Source organism: Cryptotermes secundus, unplaced genomic scaffold (assembly GCF_002891405.2).
Source record: "Cryptotermes secundus unplaced genomic scaffold, Csec_1.0 scaffold297, whole genome shotgun sequence".
Taxonomy (NCBI): Eukaryota; Metazoa; Arthropoda; class Insecta; order Blattodea; family Kalotermitidae; genus Cryptotermes; species Cryptotermes secundus.
Window position 1 is genome coordinate 485,034 of NW_019721762.1, and position 26,181 is coordinate 511,214.

At 37.1% G+C, this 26,181-nt stretch overlaps 2 protein-coding genes and 1 long non-coding RNA gene across 12 annotated transcripts in view; 2 read left to right on the forward strand and 1 right to left on the reverse strand.

Annotated features, from left to right (window-relative positions):
- Positions 1 to 1,904, forward strand: part of LOC111875638 — a 30,424-nt gene extending 28,520 nt beyond the window's left edge. For both annotated transcript variants that reach the window (XR_004512635.1, XR_002844762.2), the window contains exon 4: positions 658 to 1,904. This is a non-coding gene — a long non-coding RNA (uncharacterized LOC111875638). The remainder of the gene's footprint in view (positions 1 to 657) is intronic.
- Positions 1 to 8,709, reverse strand: part of LOC111875637 (MFS-type transporter SLC18B1) — a 32,755-nt gene extending 24,046 nt beyond the window's left edge. The window contains exons 1-6 of one of the 3 annotated variants that reach the window (XM_023872030.2): positions 8,525 to 8,709; positions 7,914 to 8,323; positions 4,265 to 4,360; positions 4,086 to 4,159; positions 3,242 to 3,389; positions 2,916 to 2,984 (exon numbers count right to left, since the gene is read on the reverse strand). In XM_023872030.2, the coding sequence (XP_023727798.1) occupies positions 2,916 to 2,984; positions 3,242 to 3,389; positions 4,086 to 4,159; positions 4,265 to 4,360; positions 7,914 to 8,323; positions 8,525 to 8,546 (819 nt within the window). In that variant the 5' untranslated portion in view covers positions 8,547 to 8,709. Of the gene's footprint in view, positions 1 to 2,915; positions 2,985 to 3,241; positions 3,390 to 4,085; positions 4,160 to 4,264; positions 4,361 to 7,913; positions 8,324 to 8,505 lie in introns of all 3 variants that reach the window. The other 2 variants (XM_023872031.2, XM_033750149.1) reach the window with 2 other exon arrangements.
- A 40-nt stretch (positions 8,710 to 8,749) lies between these two features.
- The window catches only part of LOC111875645 (E3 ubiquitin-protein ligase UBR5), a 103,759-nt gene continuing 86,327 nt past the window's right edge, over positions 8,750 to 26,181 (forward strand). For 6 of the 7 annotated variants that reach the window (XM_023872043.2, XM_033750154.1, XM_033750150.1 and 3 more), the window contains exons 1-7: positions 8,750 to 8,933; positions 14,947 to 15,147; positions 16,140 to 16,455; positions 18,020 to 18,228; positions 19,564 to 19,733; positions 23,172 to 23,368; positions 25,250 to 25,518. In XM_023872043.2, the coding sequence (XP_023727811.1) occupies positions 8,872 to 8,933; positions 14,947 to 15,147; positions 16,140 to 16,455; positions 18,020 to 18,228; positions 19,564 to 19,733; positions 23,172 to 23,368; positions 25,250 to 25,518 (1,424 nt within the window). In that variant the 5' untranslated portion in view covers positions 8,750 to 8,871. The remainder of the gene's footprint in view (positions 8,934 to 14,946; positions 15,148 to 16,139; positions 16,456 to 18,019; positions 18,229 to 19,563; positions 19,734 to 23,171; positions 23,369 to 25,249; positions 25,519 to 26,181) is intronic. The other variant, XM_033750151.1, reaches the window with a different exon arrangement.

Below are 26,181 nucleotides of genomic sequence, written 5' to 3' on the forward strand. Positions count from 1 at the left end.
AATGCTATCAGACAGTGCAAAGTGTGAGTCATGTAGTCCATAACCTCATACTGAAAAGCTGTGGATCTGAAGTGTGCTGCCACTTAGGGATGATTTCATGAAATATGTCAGAAGTGGCCAAGAGTGCACATGAGGGTGGCTGCCAAGAGGCTGCATGCAGCAACAACTGACAAGACAGAACACACCTTTGCAGCTACTGCAATTTACGCTTACAGGCCAAATGTCATATGTGGTGAAGATTTTGAACCATCTGAGGTCACTGGCAAAGGTAAGATGCTTGATAAGGATTTGGGAGGGACCAAAGACAGGCACTCAGATGGTGAATCTTCCCTTTGTGTCGATGGTCCTGATACATCTATATCTGCCTCTCCACAACCACCTGACAATATAGCTACTTCCAGAAAGTACTATCCACACTAGCATTAAAGCAATAAACCCACTGACAAAAACTTCTGTGAAAGGCAGACAATGCAAGAGAAAATAAAGAAAAATTGAAAGCAAGCAAAATGGAAGGGAACAGCAGTAATTGAGAGGATTGGAAGCAGCACAGAAAAAAAGAAAAATCAGGAGGTCTAGGTCAACAAAATGGTGCAGGGTGAAAACGGATCCTTCCCATGCCATCTACTTCCATGTTTTCATCAGCTGCTTGTTCAGCAGGAGGAGAGACATTTGAGGATGACTGGGTCGAGTGCGGAAGCTGTCTGGAATGGTGGCATTAGGTTAGTTCCAATTGGGAAGGAGGTGACAACTTCCTGTGTGACCACTGCAGAATTTGATGCATGTGAACTGGTATCTACCCAGGTGTCCATGAGTGCACATTTGGAAACTTTGTTCAAAGAACTACTGCGAAGAGTACGTACGTTTCCCATCAATTTTTACATCTGATATTTGTAGGCAACAGACAGATAAAACTTGGCATGTATTTTAAATTCATTTATTGTGTAACATATGCTGAGCCCAGTTGAAAAACTGTGAAATGCACACCCTTACCCTCACTTCCCTTAAATCTATATAATTTTAACAGTCCATGATAGAGAATTCAGAAGCTTTATCATCTGTAATATAGTTTGGGTTGATAAGCACTGTTCTATGTTATTTAAATTAGAAAGTTTCAAGATTCCACAGTACTGTAACTTTATAATTGTACTGCAGCAATGAAAGTAGCAACTATATGAAGGCCACTTCTATGGTGAACAGATGAACATAGAGTGATATGTAGACCCACTGCTAGACAACGACCATGAAATAAGCAGCTGTACAATAGCCATTGCTAACTAATGACTCTGTAAATAATGGACATTGCTAGATGGCCACAACAGACATGCACACAACAAAAGAGCTGTAGGAAGTGGTGTTCTCTGTGCTATCTGTGCTGAGGCTTCATAACAAGGGCCAGTTGGCATTAGGAGAGAGTCTTGAGATGTAGTAAGAAGGGTATGAGGTTGGTATAAGAGATGGATGCCAGCCTGTGAGCAAAGGGGCATCCCCTGGTGAAGACACAGCAGACTGAGAAGACTTACGTGCTGTAGCGAGCTGCTGAGTGTGACTTAGTGAAAGCGCTATAGTTACTTGTAGTTACAATCTGTAAATGCTCAGTAAATCCAATTACCAAACCAAACCCCATCTATAGTCACTCGATACAAAATATATTATTACAACACAGACTATCTCTTCAGCATTAGAACTGACAGAAAATCATTAACAATGAGGTTACCTCATCTTACATACAAATAAATCAACTGCATAGAAGACAGCTTTGGAAATCAAAATAATAGGGCTGTCTGATTTCCAAGAAAAGCAATGTACATCAAGGGCATTCTAATACTTTATGGCTTGTAAAAACAATGAAAATAATTTACATGACCAGTTTGGAAATTATATTGTCAGTAAATTTTGTAATTCTGTATTTTCTCACCCCAAAAATTTGTGTCAATATTTTTTACCAAAGTGGTATTCCTAAAAATCTAAGCATTCATATATTTTCACTTATATGGTTCACCTATAAATTAAATAGTGTTATATTTTAGGAACATATGTTCCAGAATGATTCAACATTTAACCTCACTGGCTGGAAGCGACAGAGTTACATTCCCTTTCAAAATGTCAAAGTCAGCATATCTACTGAATAAACCACAAGAATAACTTCTAATGCATGTGAGGAAACATTCAAGTGTACGGAAATAATAACTCCTACTGTCTAGAATTTAAATAACTTTCTTGAGAAGTTAACAGAGGCTCAAATAGTCAAGAGACTCTGCTTTTCAAGATGGAATCTGAAGGTTTATCACTGTGCTCACTGAGGAGGCATAACATGCTAGTTTTATAGCAAGGGCCTGCTCACCATTCACCCAACCCAACATATCCACAGATACACTTAGTATCTGGAAGCTATTCCATATATCCACAACCTGAGGACTCACCTTGCTACAGTGACATTTAAGGAAATGTTAGTATGTTACTCCATATCATTCAGGAAAAGTAACTTAAATATTGGAAGTGTCTGTACAGGATGAATTGTATTTACAACTGAAATAGAAGAAAAAGCCTTTCCCTGGGTTAGTGAAAGAGCAAAAAAAAAAAAAAAACATGAATTCTGATAAACAAATGCTTTGGCAAAAAACAAAATCTCATTATATAATAAAATGTGCTTATAGTGAAGAAGCTGGAAGGTTTCTAGTGTAATAAGAAGGTACTAGAACTGGGGAAACATCCACATGCACATGCCCATCTACTCACTCATGTGCATGTGGATGTTATTTAGAAGTGTTCCTTTCATACATATACACATAACATACTTCATAAGTAGGCTTCAAAGAACATGACATCAAAACAATCTACGTGCTTACTATGAGAGAATGCAGAAGTAATCTTTGTTGATATAATGAAAAAAAAAAATTATACTATGCTCAACTTACTGAGTACAGAATTCCACCAAGTGCAGGTCCTATACTCATTCCTAAGCCAACAAAAGTCTCAAGAATTCCCTGTAAACAGAAAAATCAACAGTAGCTTTTAGATGATGAGATAGTTACCACAAAATATATCATTTATGTTTTCTACAACTTATGTTAGTTCTGTATTTTTTAAGGTATTCAGCCATAAACTAATCTGCGAAAAATTGTTGTCACTATCTGACTGCATATAAGGGTGGAAGGAAGTCAAACTACTACCAGGAGTACAATGTACATTCCCACACACCAGACTACACAAACATATTATGATAATGCATCCTTATGCTTACAAGAACAGATCCAATGTTATCAGGGAAGATATCAACCACAAATACGTAACTAGCTGTGGCATATGCACTTGCTCCTAGTGCTTCCATCCCACGGACCACGAAGCAATAGGTCGTAAAGGTTGGGAAATTCTCTATGTATGCCAACATCCTATAGGACAAAAGAATATCATAAATAGCTCTTGAAACAGTGGTTACACATTTCTACTGGGAAATTGATGGAGACAATGAAAAGTATAATCCGGGATGTGAAGCTGCGTACTCTGGTAATAGTTTACTGGCATTTCTGAGGAATATACTGCCTTCATGTTCAGGGTCAAAGAGTAAGCTGAGCAAGCAGTGCAGCAAACAGAAAGCAGAATTTTTATGTAAAGTTGCAAATAATGCATTTGGAAAGGAGCGCCATGAACTTCACCTTCATTTGCTGAAAATAAATATTGCAATTAAATGATGGATGTACATCTTCAATCTTGTAGTGCTGCATCCTGCTTTTGGTGTTGACAAATAAGAATGGAGAGGTTTCTCCAGCACAGCATGTTTTTGCCCAGACAGACCACTGTCAGGTGATACATGGGAAATATACAGATGCTGACATAATTTGACTTAATAATATACCGCACATTAAATATAAAAAATAAAAATAGACACACATGTATTGAATTTCAAAACTAAAAAAAAAGGATAATTTAAAGTTAGAATCGCTGGGGGGGGGGGCATTGTGAACATTTTACAAAAAAATGGTTTGGGTGGTAATGTGGGTGTGTTTATGTTGGAGGAGTATTTTCATTATAACAAAATTACTGCTGTTGTTACTGGGAAACTTTTAGCAAAATTGTTCTGTACTCACCCAAATAAGAAGTTGCAACTACCAGCCACAAACATGCCTGACATTAAAAGGAACTTAGCCCCAACACGAGGAAGCTGTAAAAGTCAGAATAGGGCACTGAAATTAAATTTACATTTGTAATTAAATTTTAATATCAATCAATCATTTATTACTTTTAAATTATTTTTAGCACCTCTTACAATTTTTCCAAATAAAGGCGATGAAACAAACATAACTAGTGCATAGAAACTGAAGACAAGACCAGATACAATCTCTGACACTCCCTTTTGTGAAGCCTGCAAATAAAAACACAAATATTAAAATTCCCTCCCTTACACTGTAAGATAAATCTTATCTGCTGTACAAGACATTTAGGGAAGAACTTACAAATTTGATGTGAAGACATGATAACACAGGGTCTTTTTTTTTTTTTTTAACTTAATAAAAGTTCACAGCTCTGTGCTTCATGAGGACTGGATCACTGCTTGTGTGGAGTACATGCGAATATTGCCGGTGACAGCATTCTGATAACATTTGGAATGAATGAATGAAAATAACTGTATACCTCTACATGGTATTGTTCATGTATGGGAATTTGTTTATGGTGTGTCAACAGTAGGCAGCAGTTATCAGCGCCATGAGCCATTTCTTCCCAGTTAACAAAGTCAGCGGTGTGGTATGATGTGGTTCGCTGTACTTTAGAGCAATGTGTATTTCGGTATGACACCTACATGAGATACAGATCTGCTTGAAAGTTGCGTGAAAAAATTTAAATGTAAATTTCATGATGAAAGAGTTCCCAGAAGACAAACAATTCACAATTTGGTGAATAAACTTAGAACAGCAGGACTCATAAGAGACAAGAAAAAAAAACATAAATGCCGAGTGCTTACTGAGTAGAAGTTAGATGACATAGGAGCTAGACTTGAACATACACCTAGAAAATCAATGAAATGCCTAACTCAGGAGACTGGAGTGTCAGAGTCTAGTGCAAGAATGGTAACACAATTGCTGAAGCCATCCAATGAAAGCTGGTGTCTGGTGTGCTGTAAGTGCAAGGATTATTGTACTTGTTTTTAAAGAAATAATTAATTGTGAAATGATGTTTATGTGTAGAGGGCCAGGATTTTCAATGCCTCCTGTGATCTGTGAACAAAGGTAGGATCTTCCCTTCATTACAAATGTCATTGGCATGCTGAGTCATCAGCAATACGCGCATGCACTCTGGTCCCTGTGAAGTGCATAGCCATGAATGCATCAAATTTATAAAAAAAAATTACCCTGTAGTTAACATGATCATGGTGACAGAGAAAATCTCATGTGACACATTTAACATAGTTGGACTCTGTACATAAAAGTGGTAAGTTCTTCCCTGAATGCTGCTGATATAATATAAATGCAATTATAAGAAATAAAAAAAAACTTACTCGAGTTGGACTTCATTCAATGACCATCTGTTCACAATCTCAGCCTGCTGAATCACTTGAATTGTATTCTGTTGTTACATTACTTAAATATAACATTAACAACACAAGAGTTGCATAGGAAATTTGTATTGAAAGAAGACATACTTTATAAAGTTCTGGTTGCAACTCCATCTTTACTTTACTTGTATATTTATTTAGGGTTTATTTAACATTGCTCTCAGTAGCTTAGACTATACAGCACTGAATGGTAGGGATGATTACTGAATAATGAACTGGAAACAATGTGGAAGGAAACAGTCATGACCTAACTTAAGGCACTATCCCATTTCCCTAAGGGACTGAGAAAAACAACAAAAACAACTGTCAGGATAATTGCTCTTTGGGCTAAGATTTCATTCCAGGATCTCTTGAATACAAAGAATGTTATCCACTTGATCGTAACTTTCGATTTTTGTTGTCAATCTGCATCTGCTTCCAGTAATTTTGGTTGATTAGGTTGTTTAACAACGCTGCTTCAATTCCTTGAGTTATATAATACTGAATGATATAGGAAATGAATGATGAGTAGATAAGGATGTAGGAGGTGGAAGTCATAATATGACATTCCTCTGGAGATACAAAAGAAAACCATGAAAAATCACAGTCACAACAGTTGGTAATCTCCAGCCTAAACCCAAGAACATCACTATACCACCCTTTAAGCTGAAGAAATGTGACTGCCCATAACAAAAATTAACAGAATTTTGTATTATTTCTGCAAAATACTGAAAAACATACAGGGAATTTTCACTGAACTAGTTAAATTTCATGTAATTCTCATCCCCTAAATAGAATACAGGATAATTGGGACTTTTTTCGTAAATCTAAGGCATGTTTCTTTTTATATGAAATAGAATGTTGATTACAGGCAGCTTTCCAACAAGATTAAAATTTTTGGAAATAAGACCTATAATTAAAAGAGGAGACAAAAATTACACATCTAATGATAGACCTATTTTGCTCCTCACATCTCTCTCTAAGATTTTTGAAAAAGTACTCTATAATAGATTATATCAACATATTAAGGATAATCATAGTCTTGTTAATGAACAGTTTGGCTCTAGGCAAGCATTGTTGACAGACTGCGCGTCTTATCACTTAATTAATAATATCTTAACAGCATTAAATAGTAAATTATTAATTGGGGTATTTTCTGCAATCTTCATAAGGCATTTGATAGTGTTAATTATATTTTGTTGTTCAAAATGGAATTAATTAACAGCATCGATGAATACTAATTACAGCAATGGAAGCAGAGAGATTTTGAAATGTTCTGCTGTTCATAAATGTGTACTTGGGAGACAATTACACACAATGAACAGGGCTTATCATAAGGTTTAAGGTTAGAGAAATGTCTGCATTTGTAACCAGCAAACTAATGCCGTGGAGGTTAGTACTTCTTGGGAAGCCACCAGTCACTCAGTAATTCCTAACATTTTTATGGAACCTGAAGTTCCATTACTATGTTCACAATAACCTTCCAGCAGTCCCTATCCTGAGCCAGACAAATCCAGTCCATACCATGCCATCCTATTTCTTTAAGATCCAGCTTAATATTATCTTCCCACTTACACCTAGGTCTTCTTAGTCTCTTTCCTTCTAACTTTCCCACCAAAATTCTGTATGTATTCCTAGTTGTCCCCAAGCGTACTACATTCCCTGCCCATCACATTCTCCTTGATCATTATAATTATACCTGGCAAAGATTACGAGTTATGAAGATCCTTCTTATCCAGTTTTTCTGAGGCCCTATGTAACATTTCATAACAAAATAATTTTTTAAGGTCAGGAGTTGTTAGCTCCATACCCAACCCCCCAAGCTGGAGGACTACCCCTTGCTGCCTGTCCATGACTGTTTATTCAATATACCTGCAGCTACCCTCCATATCTGGAGGCCATATCCTTCATCCACAACCTGAGGACAAGCCATGCTATGATGATAAAAGATGCACATTTGTGATTGTAGCCCATCAAATGATTTGGATTAATCTCACTTCTCTTTGTAACACAATAATTAATTTCTTTAATGTTATGTTCCAAAATCAATGCATATTGTGTACGGAGAGCAACAATATCACAAGTATGCTTACAACATGAAACTTCTGTGTATATTTTATGAAGTTGAAGATAAGTTTTACGAAGTTAACACTCATACCCTCAATAATTATCCCACAGGAAATACATTAACACCTAAAAATCCTCTACAACATTGTTTGTAAGTGATTTTAGTTCTTCTATTTTGTGTACCGGGTAACTGATATTACTAGGGACCTATTATTCAAACTATTCTGTCTAAAAAGCACTACTTTGATTTGGTAAAATATACATAGCAATACAAAGTATGAAGAAAGACACAAAAATAAAATCTTCATACATGACACACCTCTTTTGGGAAGAATGGTGCCATAATGGACATGGAGCAGAAACTGATGAAATCAACAAGAGCAAGAGAAGTTAGTGCAAGTTTCTGTGTACGAGTGAAATGCCTAACTGGTCCAGGCTCAGGGTGTCTCTGTGTTCTTAGCAGACGCTCACGTATGCGCCGGATTTCACCAGCAGAGTATTTGTTCAGCTGCCAAGATGGTAATGAATGACTGCGGACATTTCGTCGTCTCCGTACTCTGGGTCCTCTGTTTCTTTTTACTCCCTCTCTTTCCCATGAGGATTTTAGTTCAGAAGTTGGAGAACCTGAAAAGACTGATATGGTTTCTCCATTCCTCTCTAACCCTCTGTCACTGACTAATTTTGAAGATTCTGATTCCTCATGTCCTTCTGCTGTCTCCATACCAAATCCTGAATGTAACAAAACATATAACAATTAGAGCCCACTGCCTGACAATATTAAAATAAGAATAAAACGGATCCTTTTCAAACACAACAAGCTTCATGCATTTTTACAGCAAACTCAAATCCAAGCAAGCAATTTTTTACTTTTTGCAAAGATCTTAAAGCATCACTGTTCCTTTCTCATTTACATAAGTGTACAATACCAAACTTCGATCAACTGATGGTTCATTTCCCTCCACACATACTTATACTATAAACTGACACATATATACAAGAAAAACTTGGGTCGCTAAGACTGCAAAATAGGGCATTGCAACCGATTACAACACCCCTCCAAAAAAAAAGTGAGTTCATATGACCCCTACGACCATGCGCCTATGTGTGAACTTGCTTTGCTCCGTGTTTCCTCCGGTTCATCATAGAATGCAGCACGTTACAAGCTCGTTGTTGTCTACAAAATATGGCGATGGAATAGTTATAGGTCGTTATGAAATTGATTGTGAGAGATATGTGCCCTTTTGAGTCAGCTTTTATTCTGTAATACAAGAACTGAGATGTCGTCGATACATTTTGTAGTGCATCCGCTTCCAGGCACAGAAGAGCAACTCAATGACAGGTAAAACATTTTTTATGGACTGGCGTAGGGCAGCATCAAGAATCATGATTGAGACTCTTATATGATTCATGGCCGATTTCTATAATCGGGATTGAATTCTTGCATATAAGGAAGGCAGAGAAGCTAACTGCATTTGAACCATCCCAAAAAATACTTTCATAATAGTAATATTGATATCGGCATGCCATCGGAGTAATTATACCACATAGTGAGTTAACTTGCCAGAAGGTTTATTCTAGAACATTCAAAAGCACAGCAGAATTGAGGAAACTTGCCCAAATTTCAATCCTTTTAGTAATAAAACTGCAAAGTTTGATTTAGGTTTGTGTAGGAGTGTATAATTGGCGACGTTTCGTTCAGTGTTATGCAATAAATGAACAGGCAATACCCTCGTGCATTAATCTATTTACAGCTTCATATAGAGCTATGGACGATTTATGATACATGTATGTTGTTCAATTTGGTCTTGTATAGGCCCGTTGTGTGTATAATTATATTTACTTTTCCTTTTGGATAAAACTACTGGATGATTATCTTATGGAAGTTTGATTCATGTATATAACCGTTTATATACCCAGAACTTGGTAACAGGTTAGGATACTGTGGAGATAAGAACAGACATGTAACTTTAGACAAGTGTATGGAAAATATGGAGAAATGGAGGCTGATCCCCACATGTTCCACCTACCTTCCATTACCTGATACTACTTTTTTTTGACACTATTTGCATCCCCTGTTGCAGCTACAATGTTACCAACTCTTGCATTAACGTTTTATTGATGAGTATCTAGTATTTTTGGTATGACACAAAGTAATTTGAAGTTCAAATGTGGTCAGGCTGTAGAAGTACAGTAGACTGTTCAAAAAAAAAGGTTTTAACAATAATGGACAAGGAGAGAGAAGAGAGACAGAAAAGAGAACAGGTTATTCTTGATCTTCTATCTTCTTCCACCTCCAGTGCCTCTGCCACTCTTCCCAGCACTGTATGTGAGCATGTACTTGCACCCACATTACTACTAATTCCTGCATTTGTGTTTTAATTAAAATACTTAGTATTACCAGTAGGCATTAATTCATCCAGATTTAAAAAGTGGCTTCCCTTGGAGACTGCACTAAGACTGAAGATTGTATGTGTGATGAGAGAAGGGAGATGGAAGAGACCAATCATCTGCCCACATCTTATTCCTTTGTTGGAAACAAGATTTTGAATGTTTTTCTGTACAAATAGTAAAAAATAGAAGAGTTCTGTCTTCTGGGATGTAAAAGTGTGTAGCCTGGTAGTAGATCAGCAATGTTTTTTAGAGACGTACTTTCATTATCTTCAGGTCTGAAGAGTAAGCCAAGCAAGAAATCAGCAGGAAGTAGAGAGCAAGCAGGTCTTGCTAAAAATGGTTTAAGTTCATCATTCTGTCAGTGTATAATTTCCCTGTGGGTTTCCTAATTTAACTACACAGTGTACTAGTAAAGCCATACAGTGAATTTATTACTTGTGGAGTTTTTAATATTGAATGTCTCTCTGAATGTAGCCAAAAAGCACACCTACATTAACTGTTATAAACCCACATTCAAACATTCATAGCTAATTTTCCATTGAGAATCGAAAACAATTTAGGCAAATTAATAACAGCATTTTCATAGGTCACAGTACACATCATTCTGATCATGTTAAGATAATAATGAGTGATTTGTCAGATTATGGCAACCAAGGAATTTTGGTTAATAGTGAAGAGACAAACTATAACTTGCATTTGCTTAAATGTAATACTAGATTAATAAGTGAAGATACTGTCAAACAGTTTAAATGCTAGTTGTGTTTGTGCTCTAGTAATGAGGAGTATTGGCCACGCCATAGCTCAAGCGGTTAGTTGCTGGCTTCCCACCGCGGCACCCTGGGTTTGATCCCGGGTCTGGTCAAGTGGGATTTGCGGTGGACAATGTGGCACTGGGGCAGGTTTTCTCCGAGTACTTCAGTTTCCCCTGCCAATCTTCATTCCACCAATTGCTTCACAATCACCCTCACCTATCATCTGGGGCTGGTACAATAGGCCAGAAGTGGCTGCAGTACAAGGGACTTAGTCCCACCCCACTAGCATTAAAAAAATGAGAAGTGTTAATCTCCATACTGTAGAGCAGATTTTGAAAGGAAATTTAGCTATTTTTGTAACATATTATTCATGTTCATTCATATTCATATTTTATTGGTTCCAGAAATCCACATTTTACAATACAGTCTCCAGATATAGAACAAGTCACATTATTTGTATAAAAGTCAACAATACTATATATAATATTTAACTACATATATAACATATATTCCTCTACAGAATAAAATGTATGTTGTACCAAATGTGACCTCATTACTTTTTTAAACTCTCTCATTTTTTCTATCTCCCTAATTTTATTTGGTATTTTATTGTATAATTTTATTCCCATGTTCAGTACTCCTTTCTTATAGGCATTTGTTCTGCAAAACTGAGCATGGAGATTTAACTTCTGGCATGTATTGTGATTATGAACTATGTTATTTTGTTCTAACTTTTCTAAATGTCATTTAACATGGCATACTATTCCAAATATATATATACAAGGTAGTGGAAGTAAGTTTAAATCCTTAAAAAGTTGTCTACATGATGCTAATCTACTCACACCACTAATTATTCTAACAATTCGTTTATGCAATTTAAATATAATTTTACTTTTTGGGTCGCTACCCCAGAAAATTAAATCATCCTTCAAATAAGCATGGAAGTGAGCAAAGTAAATACTCCTTATAACCTGTTGGCTTGTTACATCCCTAAGGGATTTTATCATGTAACAGACTTTATGAAGTTTTGAGCTTAAGAACATCATATGTGCTTTCCACTCCATATGCTCGCCAACATGTATACCTAGAAATTTCGTTTCACATTTATAGGAGATCTCCATTTTGCCAAATTTGATTTGAGGTTTCATCACATCTCTTTCTTGTCTATTATGAAATGCCATCGCTATTGTTTTCTCAGTATTCAGTATAAGATTATTTGCATTGAACCATCCATATAACTCATTCATGACTTTATTTATCTTTTGCTGCAGAATATGTCCCTTTTCAGGTGTTACTAAAATATTTATATCATCTGCAAACAAAACTATCCTCACCTCTTTGATATTCACATCTTTGAAGCAGATTTTGCTCTAAAATAAGTAATGTCAGAAGCAAATGGTTGTTTAATGCCATCAGGGGTTGATGCAAACCTGAAAAGGAACTTTTACATGTATAGTAGAGTTAGCAATAATCCATGAATGAAATTTGACTACAACCAGTCTGCAAGATCTTGACCAATGTTATTAAGCTTGTAGAAGCCAAGTGACAAATTATGGAATCTAATAAAATAAGAACCACTTGGAATGTAGAAAAAAGAGGAACTGGTAGAGGATGACCTACACATGGTGTTACTTCAGTCAACTTAAATAATAGAGAATATAATGTCTCATTTAATTGCTGGTGAGTTCAAATTTAGTCATTTAGTTGCTGATAATATTCCATTCACTGGTAAAAACAGCAATTTGTTGCTGTACAAAAAAATAAATCCAGAATAAATTTCTGGGTATAATATCTGTGCATATGATTGCAAATGAAATTTATAAGATCATCTAGATATCCAGAAATAAGGACTTATTTGGAAATGATGGAAATATCTTTCATCATAATGAAAATTTGCTTGCGCTTAATTAGAATGCATGCCATTCAGCTAACCAGTTTAATTATGTGATGGAAACAGGAAATTTTTACAATCAGACCAAAGTCATCAGCTCTAAAACCCCTACATAAGAAGGGATACAAGTGTATTTCAAATTACAGGCCAATTTCTGTATTATTGGTGTTCTCTGAAACATTTGAGAACATTATTTACAAATGAGTAATATGCTTTTCAAACTGCGACACCATTTTGGTCAGTGAGCAGTATGCTCTTAGGCAGAATCTGATCAGTGAAAAAGCTACACCTGAACATACACTGAAGTATTGGAAGTCTTAAATAGCAAAATTCATTATGCAGGATTATTCTGTGATCTTACCAAGGCTTTTAACTGTGTAAGGCAAAGAACATTACTCACAAACTTACCTTATGGGTTAGCAGCCTCCGTAGTCTAGAGGTAACGTTTCCACCTCATGAGTCGCAGTACGCGGGTTCAAATAACTGGCGGAGGTCATCGAATTTTTAAGGGCGGAAAAATTCAGGGAACAAGTCCTCGGGAGGGGCTTTAAGCTGTGGGTCCCGTGTCGTAGCTTTACGGCACGTAAAAGAACCTCATACCTCCAAAGGAGGTCACTGAGCAAAATTGCTGACATTTGCCACCCGACAGCAGTCACTAATACCTCCGGTAGGTGGGGGAAGCATTATAGATACCTCTCAGCCAGTAGAGCCGGTCTCGCTGGCTGGGCAGGACTGATGGTAAGCACCAATACTGGCAGTATATAGAGGCTGGTAGAAATCATAGAGGGAAGCACAATGGACCACTACAGGTCTAAGTGCATGGGGAAACCCACCCTCTCTAATAACTAACTAAGTACCTTATGGGTTAAATGGGAATGCAGGCCAGTGTTTGAATCATGTCTTACAAATGGGAGACCCAGAGTTGTGATAAAGTCACACACGTATGATATTCTGATATGATATGTTATAGTTTGCAAGAATTAAATTGCATAAGAAGTTCATGTTAAAATCAGAAGTCTCTCTGCTAGCATAAAACAATTTCATTAAACATTTAAAGGAGTCATTTTGTCACACACCATCTCCATTAATGAACCTGTAAACCTTGCATAATTAATAGAAGCTTTTTTTATGTATGGAACCATATTTTTTTTGTGGAATGTTTCAATATTGAGACTATAGCATTGGATGGTGGGGTGACTGATGAATTAGAAAGGATTTCAAGTAGTCCTGGGCCTAAATTAGGAACTATCATGGTATTTGCCTGGAGGGAGTGAGGAAAACTGTGAAAACCATTAGTCTGGATTTGTAACACTTATGTGGTGTATTTACAAGAAATTTCTCATAGATGTAAAAATTTAATGTACCTTTGTCTTGTATTTGTTCTGCTTTGACTTGCTTAATGTGTTTATTTGTGCACCAACTTGTGTCACATCCTGAGTAACCAGAATCCATGGAATGCCTGTAATCTGTGTGTGTGGCTGTCTGAGAGTATGCTCAAGGGGATCAAGTATGCAGAGTATTGTAAAGTTTTTTTTTTTTTTTTTTTACGCTAAGAGTGAATTCAGTGTTGGTCTGTATAAGTCTGCCACATCCTCTTCTTTACACAGAACTCAACCTGAAATATGTCTGAAACACTGGTACCTGTCTCTCACATTGCCTCCTGCCTTCATCTTCAGTGTAGAAGACTTGTAGCCTGAATGTGAAGGCAACAGGTACCCCTGATATACTGGGATCTGTCTGTGAAACTACATGGCATCACATCCCATAAGCCCATAATTTCCCAAAAGCAGTTCATCATTCTAAAGATCAGTGTATGACACTGGTAAAAATCTCTATGCCGACACAACTTGGTTGTTGACAGAGCTAATCAACAGTAAATATACCACACTGAATAAAGATGTAAGACTACCAGTCTTACATCCTCAGATATTATATGGGCTGGAGTAACAAGTGGCTGTAGTGTTGATTCCTGATATGGGGAGGTTTCTTATTCTCCAATATTCCACCCCCAACTGGTCTCATTAGGGAGCTCTTTACCCTAAAGTAAATTGGTAGCAGCTTGAATCTTGCTACTCATCTCCATTATTTCAAAGATCAAGAATGTGTAGAGCTTTATGTGTATGTCACTGATATGCCTACTTCGTGGTGTGTTCAGTAATAGAAAGGAGCAAGAAATACCAAATTCTTGGTAAAAATATTTCATGGGATTTGGATGAGTGTTTTGTTGCTGAATTTTATTATTGAGATTTATTTCATTTGGGAGTAAAATTCAGCATTAATGAAAAAAATCTGAAGGTTATATTTATATTATTTTCTAGGCTCAAAGAGGTGTCTGAGAAATTGAATCGTTTTGGGTCTGCCACTCCAGCTGCTCTGAGCAATCTCAAAGTAGCCGTGAAGCGTATTGTGGTTGGTCCAAGTCACTTTGCTCTGCTTTTAGAGGATGGGCGTGTTTGTAGAGTGTCATTCTCCATTATCATAGATCGACTTGACCTTAGCAAAACTGATCCCAGTAAAAGGTAAGAAATTTGTTCCCATTCATATATGTATATATATAAAGTATTTAAAATGCAAGTGGGGGAAGTCCATAAATTGAATAAAATGCTTGAATATATTTATAGAGGATATATTAACCATTACACTGTATTAATATATGAAAAAGCAGAATTCCATCAACAAATGCAATTGTTTTAATAATTAATTAAATAAAATTGTTTCTCCTTTACATGTTTTGGTCACTAGTGGCCATCATCAGAAGGAAATCCAAAGTTATATAGGAACTACTTTACATAAGTTACTACAGGATCATTGAAGACACTAGTGATAGGTGTGAAAATTAAAGCTGAGTAATTAAACCCAGCTAAAATGGATTAAAGAAGCCATGTTGATTTTGTGAAAGAAAGATGTATGGATGACCTTCAAAATGGTATCAACAGCTGACAATGTAGAATATAATCAATTCTTGTAGTTCCAGGCTAATAATAATGAGAGAAAAATAAAAAAACAGAGTTTTTTAAATGTATGACTATTAACTTTATGACTTAACTTTATGGGAGAACAAAAAAAATTGTAATGTAGGTTTGTGTGATTGTTAACCTTCTGACTTCACAAGAACACAAATAAGATGCAATCTTATAAAATTATATATTTGTTTTGATAGGAGTTCCTGCAAACTGTCATTCATGCAACTCTGTCCTATACTTTAAAACTCTTTACATATAAGATTCTTCTGTGAGTCAAATACGTTAGCAGTATTTTTACTTTTAATCATTTCAGCAACTTTCTTTTGAAGCAATGTCACTCATTATTGTACTTAGTTTTAGTACATAATAGTAAAATACTAAATACTTTTCACAGTCTAATATTGTGATTGCCTTTGAAGAATCAATTCCTGTTTTATGTACACAGTTGGACCAGATCTGTTTAACAAAAATACTGAAGTGTATAAGCATTAAGAAATTTACTGCACTACTATTTTCGTAACCTTCAGTAGTAATATACTTGTTTGTAGCAGCAACATCAATAACAGCAAGGTTGGCAGCACTGGTGGTGCAGGTTCAGGCTCAAGCGGTCGCCAGCTTACAAGGACCCGCGCTCGCATTATGCGTTCAAATGCATCCTTACGTGTTACTGCTGGTGGAGCTGGAGGAACAGCAGGAGGTCGTGGTGCTCCTGGAGTAATTATGGGAGCAGGGGCTGGTGCAGGAGGGGCTGGTGGAGGAGCACGACCTATTGTGCCTGCCCCATATGTGCCTGAGGAACTGGTATCACAGGCACAGGTTGTGTTGCAAGGGAAGAGTAGAAATCTCATCATTAGGGAACTGCAGGTAACTTTACAGGAATACAAAATCATGTTCTGGCATATCATTGTATGCCAAATTGTCTAAAATAAACAGTGATTTATGGAAGTATTAGAATTTATTAAATAATCTCTTTCATCATCATCTTTTTACATTTCCAATTTTATATTTCACATAAATACAGTGAAATTACTGATTTTAGGCTTGCATGGTGATTGACTGGTGATATTAATTAATCCATGATATGTAAGCAGTGTCCGTCTTTTAGTGCACTCAATTTTACTTGTTACTTCACAACATGTTTTGGCACTACAGTGCCGAAACATGTCGTGAAGTAACAAAATTGAGTGCACTAAAAGACGGACATTGCTTCATATCATGGACGAAGATCAGTACAACAGGACACTAAAATACAACATAACGATATTAATTCAGTTGTTGAGTGGTTACACTGTGTGAATATAGGCAGTGTTGCTGCCAATACAGGGGCAGCATATACTTCCATCTTCAGTGACAAAAAGTGTAGGGTGATGAGATTGGCAACATTTCCCACTTCCACATGGTGTAGCCACACAAGAATTGTAGTAACATCAAAATGCTGGTGTTTCAAATATCTCTGCAACGAAGATCTACAAGGCATATCCACAAAATAAGTTCCCTTTGCAAATATTGCTGCTGCAGCGCTGTGGTCATGATGGTCTGCATGCTTGCAGAGTTTGTTGGACAACTGGGAAAGCTCAGATGCCATTTGCAGACAATTGCACCATATATACTCATCCATTCTGTGTGTTTACAATGTTCAAGAAAATCGAGAAGCCTGCCACATGTGAAATGTGGTTTGTAATCCATTTCTTGATTGCAAGAAACATGAAACTGGCTGACATCCATTTTATACATTGACCTCCATATAATTCGAAGATCTGGACTTTTTTTTCCTCATTCTGCTCACTGTATTATGTGTAGCATGTGGATAAATTTACTTTGAACCTTCCCACTTTTAAGGTATCATGAATTTGTAGTAATTTCAATTTTGCTCTTCCAGATAGCATGTAAGGGCAGAAATATCAAAACTGAACTTAAGTCAAGTTGTACTTTTCTAAAGTGGTGGAGTATAACAACTGCAGTGTCAGAACATCTGAGGCAAAGAGATCATTTGGGAGATATAGGCATAGATAGGCATAGATGGAGGATAATGTTAAGGGAGAATGATGCGAACTGCATTCATCTGGCTTGGTGTGGAGTTCATTGACAGTCTATTGTGAACCTTTGGGTTCCATAAAATCAAGTGAATTTCTTGAAACTTGAGTAACTGTTAACTTCTCTAGAGGTACTTGTGCTTGTCAGTCATCGTCGTCGTCATCATCATCATCATCGGTGTGGTGGTGATGGCGGTGGTGGTGGTATAATCATAATTATGATTGTAATTTTGGAAGTCATAAAACTATGTACAAATAGAATAAGTCCTGTAATGTGCAATTAATGTTATTGATTTCACTTCCATGGGACAGTTCTGGTGTTAAGGACAGTGCCATTGAAGGTAGTGATGAGTTAAGTTTTCAAAGAATGAAATAACTTGAATTTGCTCTTGTAGCGGACCAACCTTGATGTTAATCTGGCAGTAAACAACCTTCTGAGTCGTGATGATGAAGAAGGAGATGATGCAGATGATGCACCAGATTCCTACGTTCCAGAAGATCTGATATCACTTCTAGATGGTGGTTTCCATTCTGAACATTCTGTTATTATTGATGCTGATGCAATGTTTTCTGAAGACATGTTTGGGTATTCTGCCATAAGAAGGTAAATCTGAGAACAGCAGCAATTTATTTTACTGTATGTTAATCTTACCTTTGATGGTTTGTATAGTATATAAACACAGTCATATATTGTCATGGTATGCATGCGGTAGCATGGTTGAGGCACTATGCTAATAGCTGGAAGGTTGCGGGTTCAATTCCTGATGAGGTCATCGAATTTTTCGATTCACGTAATCCTTCCAGGTGTAACTATGGCCCTGGGCTCGGTTCAACCTCTAACAGGAATGAGTGCCAGGAATCTTCCTGGGGGTAAAAGGCAGCTGACACTTAAGGCTCACTACCTCACCATCATCTGTGAGCTGATTATCTAGCACAGCTTGTTACAGGGTTAGCATGTTATAGTACATGCATTGCCTATAGCAGTTTCACTGTTTAAAGCAGACTGTGTGTCCTTATGGACTCTTACAGTGAAACCTCTCCAAATAAATATGTACTTGTTATTGACAGCATGTGCAGATACAGTAATTTATTACATGAAATAAGTTAAGTGGAGGGGTTTATGGTTCATTAGCATGGACAGATTATTAAGATGTTCCTTAACAACAACATACTGGTAACTTTAATTTGCTTTGCATGAATTTGCATATGCTTAAAAGAACAGCCTTCACTATGTTTGTACCTCTTACATGCAAGAATGACATTGCTGTACAATTTTTTTTTTTTGCTGTGGGCAAGTTTCTGCTCTCTCAGTAAAAAATATCATTTGTGTGTGTTTTTATGATAAAGCTGATAGAGCAGCTGTCAAGTACACAAGTGGGCTGTCACTAAAAAGGCAAGGAAGGAAAATTATGGTCAATGTATTGAACTATAAAGGCTAAAAATCATGACAAATCTGCAAGCTTGCTTGTGAATGAAACAGCAGCAGCCACTGACAGAAATTGAGCTACAGTGTTTAACATTTGAGGTGAAGCTGCACTGTGTCTCCTTAGAATGGCCAACAAGAAAAGGCAAAGCCTAGACCCATGAAGAGACAGTAGGAAAGTGAAATACAACAACTTTATTTGAAGTGGCATAGGAAGATAAGTGCATAAATTTTACCTCAGGAACCAATCACATACTTTGAGTTCCTCATGGCAGCTGTAAATGATAAACCTGACCTCCCAGATTTCATATCAAGAAATTCCAAACTGCAGAAAGTAATATCTATTATACATACGAATCTTGGGTGAATCCAATAATAACTGTTGGTAAAGAATGGAAGGACATGACAGAATAGCAATACTCTTGTGGCTTGAATCATCTACTGGTTGTACAGGGATGTACAGTAAAACTTCCAATTGATGCTTGCGTTATTAATTTCTTTTTCTGCTTTCTTCAGCCGTGGAAATACTAGTAGCCGCCGTCTCGCAACTGACAGGGACCGTGAATCAGACAGGGATCGGGATAGAGATCGAGATAGTTTTTCCCGATGGAGAGATCGTCAGTACTTCGGGCCCCGACGTTGGCTTGAATCTGCTCTGCGTGATTCGACATGGGACAAAGATCCAGGTGGGTTCTATCTCAGTGCTTAAATTAGGTGTTTCTGAAGTTGCTTAAGTGTTTCAGATTAAGCTGTATTGGTTGGTGCAATAGGCCTATTAGTGGCTGACTCATACTCACCCTGCCCCAAGAAACCAAAAGAAAAAAGTGACTTCATGCAACAGCATGAAGGAACTGGAAAGAACATATTGACAGAACGGTAGTGGTGATGATGCATGGACTCTGGAGTTATGTTCAGTGAAATCATGATAGAATGAGTATGGCTTACAGCAGTTGCTTCAGTATAGCCACAGAAGACATTGACACCATCAGTTTCTTAATGTTGTAGGCATAGAAAACCTTTGTATTAAACAAAGTCTTTTTTTTCTGGCACATGTCATAATGAGCAATTCCTAACCAGCCATGATTGTTTTGTGCAACTATTTACACCAGCTGTACTTGCAGTTTGGATTTTAAAGCTATTTGTGGCTAACAGCCCATAAAGATCCTGTGAACCCACACTCTCTGTCTGACCCTCTTCAGGTAGAAATTTTACCTTTCAGAATCTAACAGTGAGTAAGTAGCTTACTTCCACCTAGTTTTAACCATTAAGAAATGTACATCACCTGATGCCCACTGCACTGTGAAGTATCTTCCCTCTTTGTGACACAGGTTTCCCCTTCCCATGAACCTCCACTGACCTAGGTAAGAAAATGTCACAGAACATATCTGTGCAGCTGCATATGTAAGACTTTGACGTGGAACACCTACTGTGCTTTAGTTTCCTTATCTACATGGGTCTCTTCTAGCAGTGAAATAGGCCTTCAGATGGAGCTAGGCAGATGTTCTTGTCAGCTCAAACAGTCATTTTCAGAATCAGATTTTTTTGGGTGTGTTCTTGCTGTAAGTGGGACTGGTATTGATTCTTTTGCAGTACATATAACATAACAGGACAGAAATAAGATGAAATATATTTTAACTTCAGTTATGAAACTTCTAAGAGCAGAGTCTTTCTTGGGAGGCTAAGTCTGCCAGAACCTTAATTACTGAAATATTACACAGGCCAACAGCTGTTTTGGTGCCGGAGTATTTGGAGCTGNAAACAGACTTGGGCTGTTTTTGGTTGTAAGTCTTCAGATTCTCATGATAGTGGTTATGAAGAGTTATCATCTGGGATATGATGCGTGCAGTACATAGAAATTCAACCAACATTTTGTTGGAACATGTGGCCTCCGTTTTCAGCATTGAAGAATAAGCCAAGAACAAACCAGCATGAAGCAGGTAACAAGCAGAGCAATCCACTTGCCAAAGGAAAGCATGGCCCCACGGAGAACCTGTGTATAGAATCCTGTGAAGAAGACTTCCTCTGATCTTTCATGGAGCAGATAGTGGTGTACTTAGGCAACAGTCATCCTCCCTGTTCATACTATTGGGATGGAGTTCAGTCTTAGTCACTTCCCTGGTGAGGCAGTTCATATGTTTGGGTTTGGTGGAGAGGATGTTGGTGTTATATAGCTGGATGCATTGCCTCATCTGTGGTTGGCCATGGCTGATGTGTCCAGATGTTCCATCAAGATATGCAGTGGTGCTTCTTCAGCCTGATGTTGATTGAGTGACCCACCTGACTGCAGACACAGGAGATACTATGTACTCCCATTGTCATCAGGTCTAGGTTTATTGACCAAAAGAAACTAATGATTTACTCAACAGGAGGCAGACTGACTTGATGTTGTGCTGGCCCAACACCCTGCCAATGTGGTTGAAGAACAACCCCACACACAGCGGGAAGGCAACTGAATCTGGCTTGTCATTTGTCAGTGTACCCTTCACAGGATGATTGAAGGTCCTGCAAGTCTGCCAGTCATTGTAGCCATTATACCTGAAAATGTCCCCTCAGGTACACCAGCTCTGAATGTAGGCTGTCCTGATCACAAGGAGCTTAAGCCCAGTGGACGAGTATAGAAAGTATGGCTTGCTTGAATGGGCGATGAGAACTAGAGCTCAGGTAGAGTTTGGTATGTGTAGGTTTATGTCATACCTTATGGCCCAGAGAGCCATCATTTATCCTGTAAATACTTACGTCCAGAAAGGGAAGGTGACTGTCTCTTTATCTCCATGGTGAACTGAATGTTCAGGTGGTCAGGCAAGTCCATCAATCTATTTGTGTATCTGGCAAAGTGACAAAAATGTCATCCACATGCTGGAACCACCACGGGGACTTATGGATTGCCTGGTCAAGTGCGATATCCAGCCTTCAGCAAGTGTTTTGCTCTGCTTCCTACCTGCTTCATGCCGTTTTCTCACTTGGCAGATTTTTCGACCTGGAGGATGGAGGTTCAGCAGACTGCATGACATTATGTCCCAGAAGAAAGGACTCTTATATTCACTTGGTTTCTTCTACTGCATATATAATATGAAGTTTCAGGTGCTCTGTGATTAATGGGTGATTTTAAATGCATTGCCTTTCAAAATAAACCCAAAATTGGTAACTTAATAGAATCATCGTTTGGAAACTACTATTCGTGCTGTCTTAAAATGAGCCACTTTTCAAATAATTTAATATACAGTAATAGGAACACATGTTCAACTTAGTGCACCAATTATTACTAACTGTGAGACATTAATTTGCTGTGCGAAAGCGAAGAGAAATTTCCTGTCTTTGTAAATTGGGCTGTCACTTTCTTTATGGTTTATGTTTAAGAATACCAGTGGCAGGAACGTTCAGCATAGTGCTGCAACAATGGAAAATTAAAGTTTCATTAACAGCAAAAATAAAATACCACAGAATTTCGGTCACTATATATATGTCACTGTATAAGTCTCCACACAGATCAGAAAAAGAGGCACCTTGGGGTCAGGGGGTGCATTGACAGGAAGAAGCTAAAATCCTATGATACTATTTATTGCTGAAAAAATTGACCTATCATGGAAAACTTGGGGTATATAATCCAAGTTAAACTTTATAGCTGTCATGCCACCAAATTAAATAGAATTCTTTAAAGGGAAGGGAGATCGAAAGGGAATGAGATGAATGCAGCATGTAGCACATGTGAGATAGATTCAAAATGCAAGATGTTGGAAAACCTGAAGGGACATGACATTTTGGGATACCTAGGTATATATGGGAAGATAATATTAAAATAAATTATAAGGAAATAGAAACTTGTTGGCTGGATTCATCTGACCTGGATAGAGTCCAGTGGCCAGTAATTTCTTGACTTGCTGCACGTTCTTAGCTTCTGAAGAAGGATTCTTCTCCTAGGAATTGGGAAGTATAACATTTGGACAACTTCCACATTTATATGATAATAGTTGACCAATAAAGATAATAGACTGAAAATATTGAATTGTCACAAAATTCATTTATTACTTTGGGTACTTTCTTTGTGCAATTTGGCTGTGATGTTGATGTGTGCCGGTCACTCTGTTCTTAAAAAATGGTAAATTTACTTATTTTACTCTATATAGAAAGTAAAAAGAAGGAGTTTGCAGCCCAGAGTCCACTTTGGATGTCAGATGAATTGGAGTTTTGGCCAGAGAGAGGGGAACCAGTACCACAGTTCAGTTTGCTGGCAGCATTGTACAGTGAACTTATAGCAGTGACATCAAGTGGTCAACTGTACCAGTGGAAGTGGAATGAGCCTGAACCATACAGACACCCAGAGGTATGCCAACATTACAGTTTGAAACTGAAGAGTCGAGGTAAAATACATCATGCAGAAACATTGTATTATTAAGAAATTTATTCACTTTGTCTCTGCATCAAGTGGTTTCCCATTTCTAGCTGTGCGGTAAAGTTGTAATGATGCTGTCTGAGATTACAGTAATGCAATATGCTGATTGAATGGTGCACATGTTAGTTGCAGGTAGCGCTATGCAGGCAGTAAGTGAATCTACCAATGTCTCTGTCATAAACACACATCATATCCAACAAAAATGCCTATGTAGAAGAGCTTCTTGAAACCTGTATTTTTTATTTTTCCAGAATTAAATGTTGCTAGAACACTGTTAAATATGACTGAATTGTGAATATGTGTAGTCCCTAGTATAATCTGGTTTGGATGAAAAGATTTTGAAAAAGTATTGAAACAGAGGTCCTTATTAATGTTTGTTTAGAATGTACTATTTTGGTCCAAATTAGACAGTGTTTACAAGCAGCCTCAGTTATGTTTCAGATATTTTCTGTTCAGTATTCTTCAGATAAAAAAAAATTTCAGGTAATGTTTGTAGTATTTATGAACATGTATATTTTATGTAAGATTTGAGGCTTTCTTCATATATATTTTACATTACACATACTCATTGTATATAACAGACTATATAAAATTCATGTTCCAAATTTATTATGCCGTATGTCATCCAGTTTTTATTTCTAGTTGTTTTGGCATCTGAGCGTGAGCCTGATGTTTCTGAACGTTTATCAGTCACTTCTCCTTTACTTTGCATTACGCATTTTCAAATTAAAGAGTTATTTGTTTGTCTTCTATTTAATTCAGTTTCACTTTAAAAATTGTTGGGTGTATGTCTAGTAAATTTACTTTGTGTTCCTTGTTCTTTGGTCCAAAATTACAGCAGAAGGAAATTATAAACTATCGTAACAATTTCATACATTTCTTGCAAAGTTTTTAATAAAGCTATGACTATAAAGTCTGTTCTTTTTTGTGCATTATAGCCTCTTGCCACTTGTTATGTAGGTGTAGCAATAAAAAAGAATCTTGATTAACATTACCATGGAAAATGGATCGGTTGTGGAGCACAACTCAGTGGTATTCCCCTAGAACATCACATTGTGGAGCTTCATAAACAATGCTTACGTGCTAAACAGAGCGATGTTCAAATTATATGAACCATCAGCAAGTGGATGAAGCAGTGTTTAGCAAGATTCGACAGAACTGTATTAGTGTTTGGTTATCTGCATAGATCACTTTCATAACCTCCTGCATTTTGTTATTTTGTACCTACATGTTTCACATCCTTGCTGTCAGTAAAATCAGAGTTGTAAATTCCTTATTTGTCAAGTATACTTGCAGGATTTTGAGTTTCTCAGGCAGTGGTTATGAAGAATTCTGTCTTCTGGGTAGTCCATTGAAAGTTGGCTGAGGAACATATCACCTTCATCTTCTGGATTGGAGAATAAGGCAGGCAACAAACCATAGAGCAGGTAGCAGGTAGCAGGCAGCAGGCAGAGCAACTGCTTGCTACCTCTTTCATGCTGGTTTCTTGCTTGCCTTATTCTTCAACCCTGAAAATGAAGGTGACATGTTCCTTTGAAACATCTGTTGACTTTCAGTGAATTATACGGTGCTATATCCCAGAAGATAACTCTTATTATGTATCATTAGTTGCTGTACCAAAATGTGTTTTTTTTCCGGCATGTTTGTTTTGTGTCACATTCTGCCATTGTTGAAACAACACAAAATGCATTATCTCCCTTTACTTCTGAAAATACTAGGAAGATATTTAAAATTTGGTTTTTGGAAAATATTTATATTTGTTAGGTTGGTTTTTGGATGTGACCTGAAGTATCTTTTTTTTCCCCCTCCCAGAATGTCAACATTCATCATCCTAAAGCAGCGACATTGGGACTGCTGTCAGAGCGAATAGTTCAGATATCAGCAACAGTTATCCGCTGCTCTGTTGCGACAGAAAGTGGAAAGGTGGCAACCTGGTTGGACGAACTTCTAAATCATGCAGCTGTTAAGTTAGAGCACCCTGCCCAGAGTTTTACAGAGTTCACTGTAGATCGCATTGTCTCGCTTAATACCTGTACATTGTATACTGTAGCTAGACTGGAAAGTGGAGCACTCTACTGGTGGTAAGTATGTAATTGCCAGATTATGGGGATTTGGTATGGAATGAAGAAACTCTTGCAGACCATAAATCTAATTTATGTTTTAAACCTGAATGTGGACATCTCTTTTCAAGACTTTTCCCATTGTGAAGTAAATACTTTTAATTTGAAATCCTTGATCCTTAGAGAAGTTTTGTAAGAATGTAATCTGCTTTAAACCCACTTTCCTTATTTTGAAAAAATAAACGGAGGCTTATGAGATCATTATGAATGTGAGAGAGAGAGAGATATTGGAGGTATAATTGTATACATACTTAATCTTATTACCCATAGTACTGTTTTATCCCTCCCAGTACCAATCATTCCTTACTGAACACCCCTCATGGCATATTTAAATAAATGAGGAAACAATCAACCTTTGTACACTGTAACATATATATGAAGCAGAGAAACATTTTACATATTACACACAATTAAATACTCGTATACAAAATAACTATATATATGGATAAATACCGTCTTAAGTGCAACAAAGTGATACACACCTGATGATGGCCATTTAGGGCCGAAACATGTAGTGTGGAGGAGGAAAAGAAGTAAAAACTACAATAAAAATTTGTTGCACTTAAGACGGTATTTATCCATATATATTGTGTGAGTGTAACAGGATGCTGAAATATAATATTA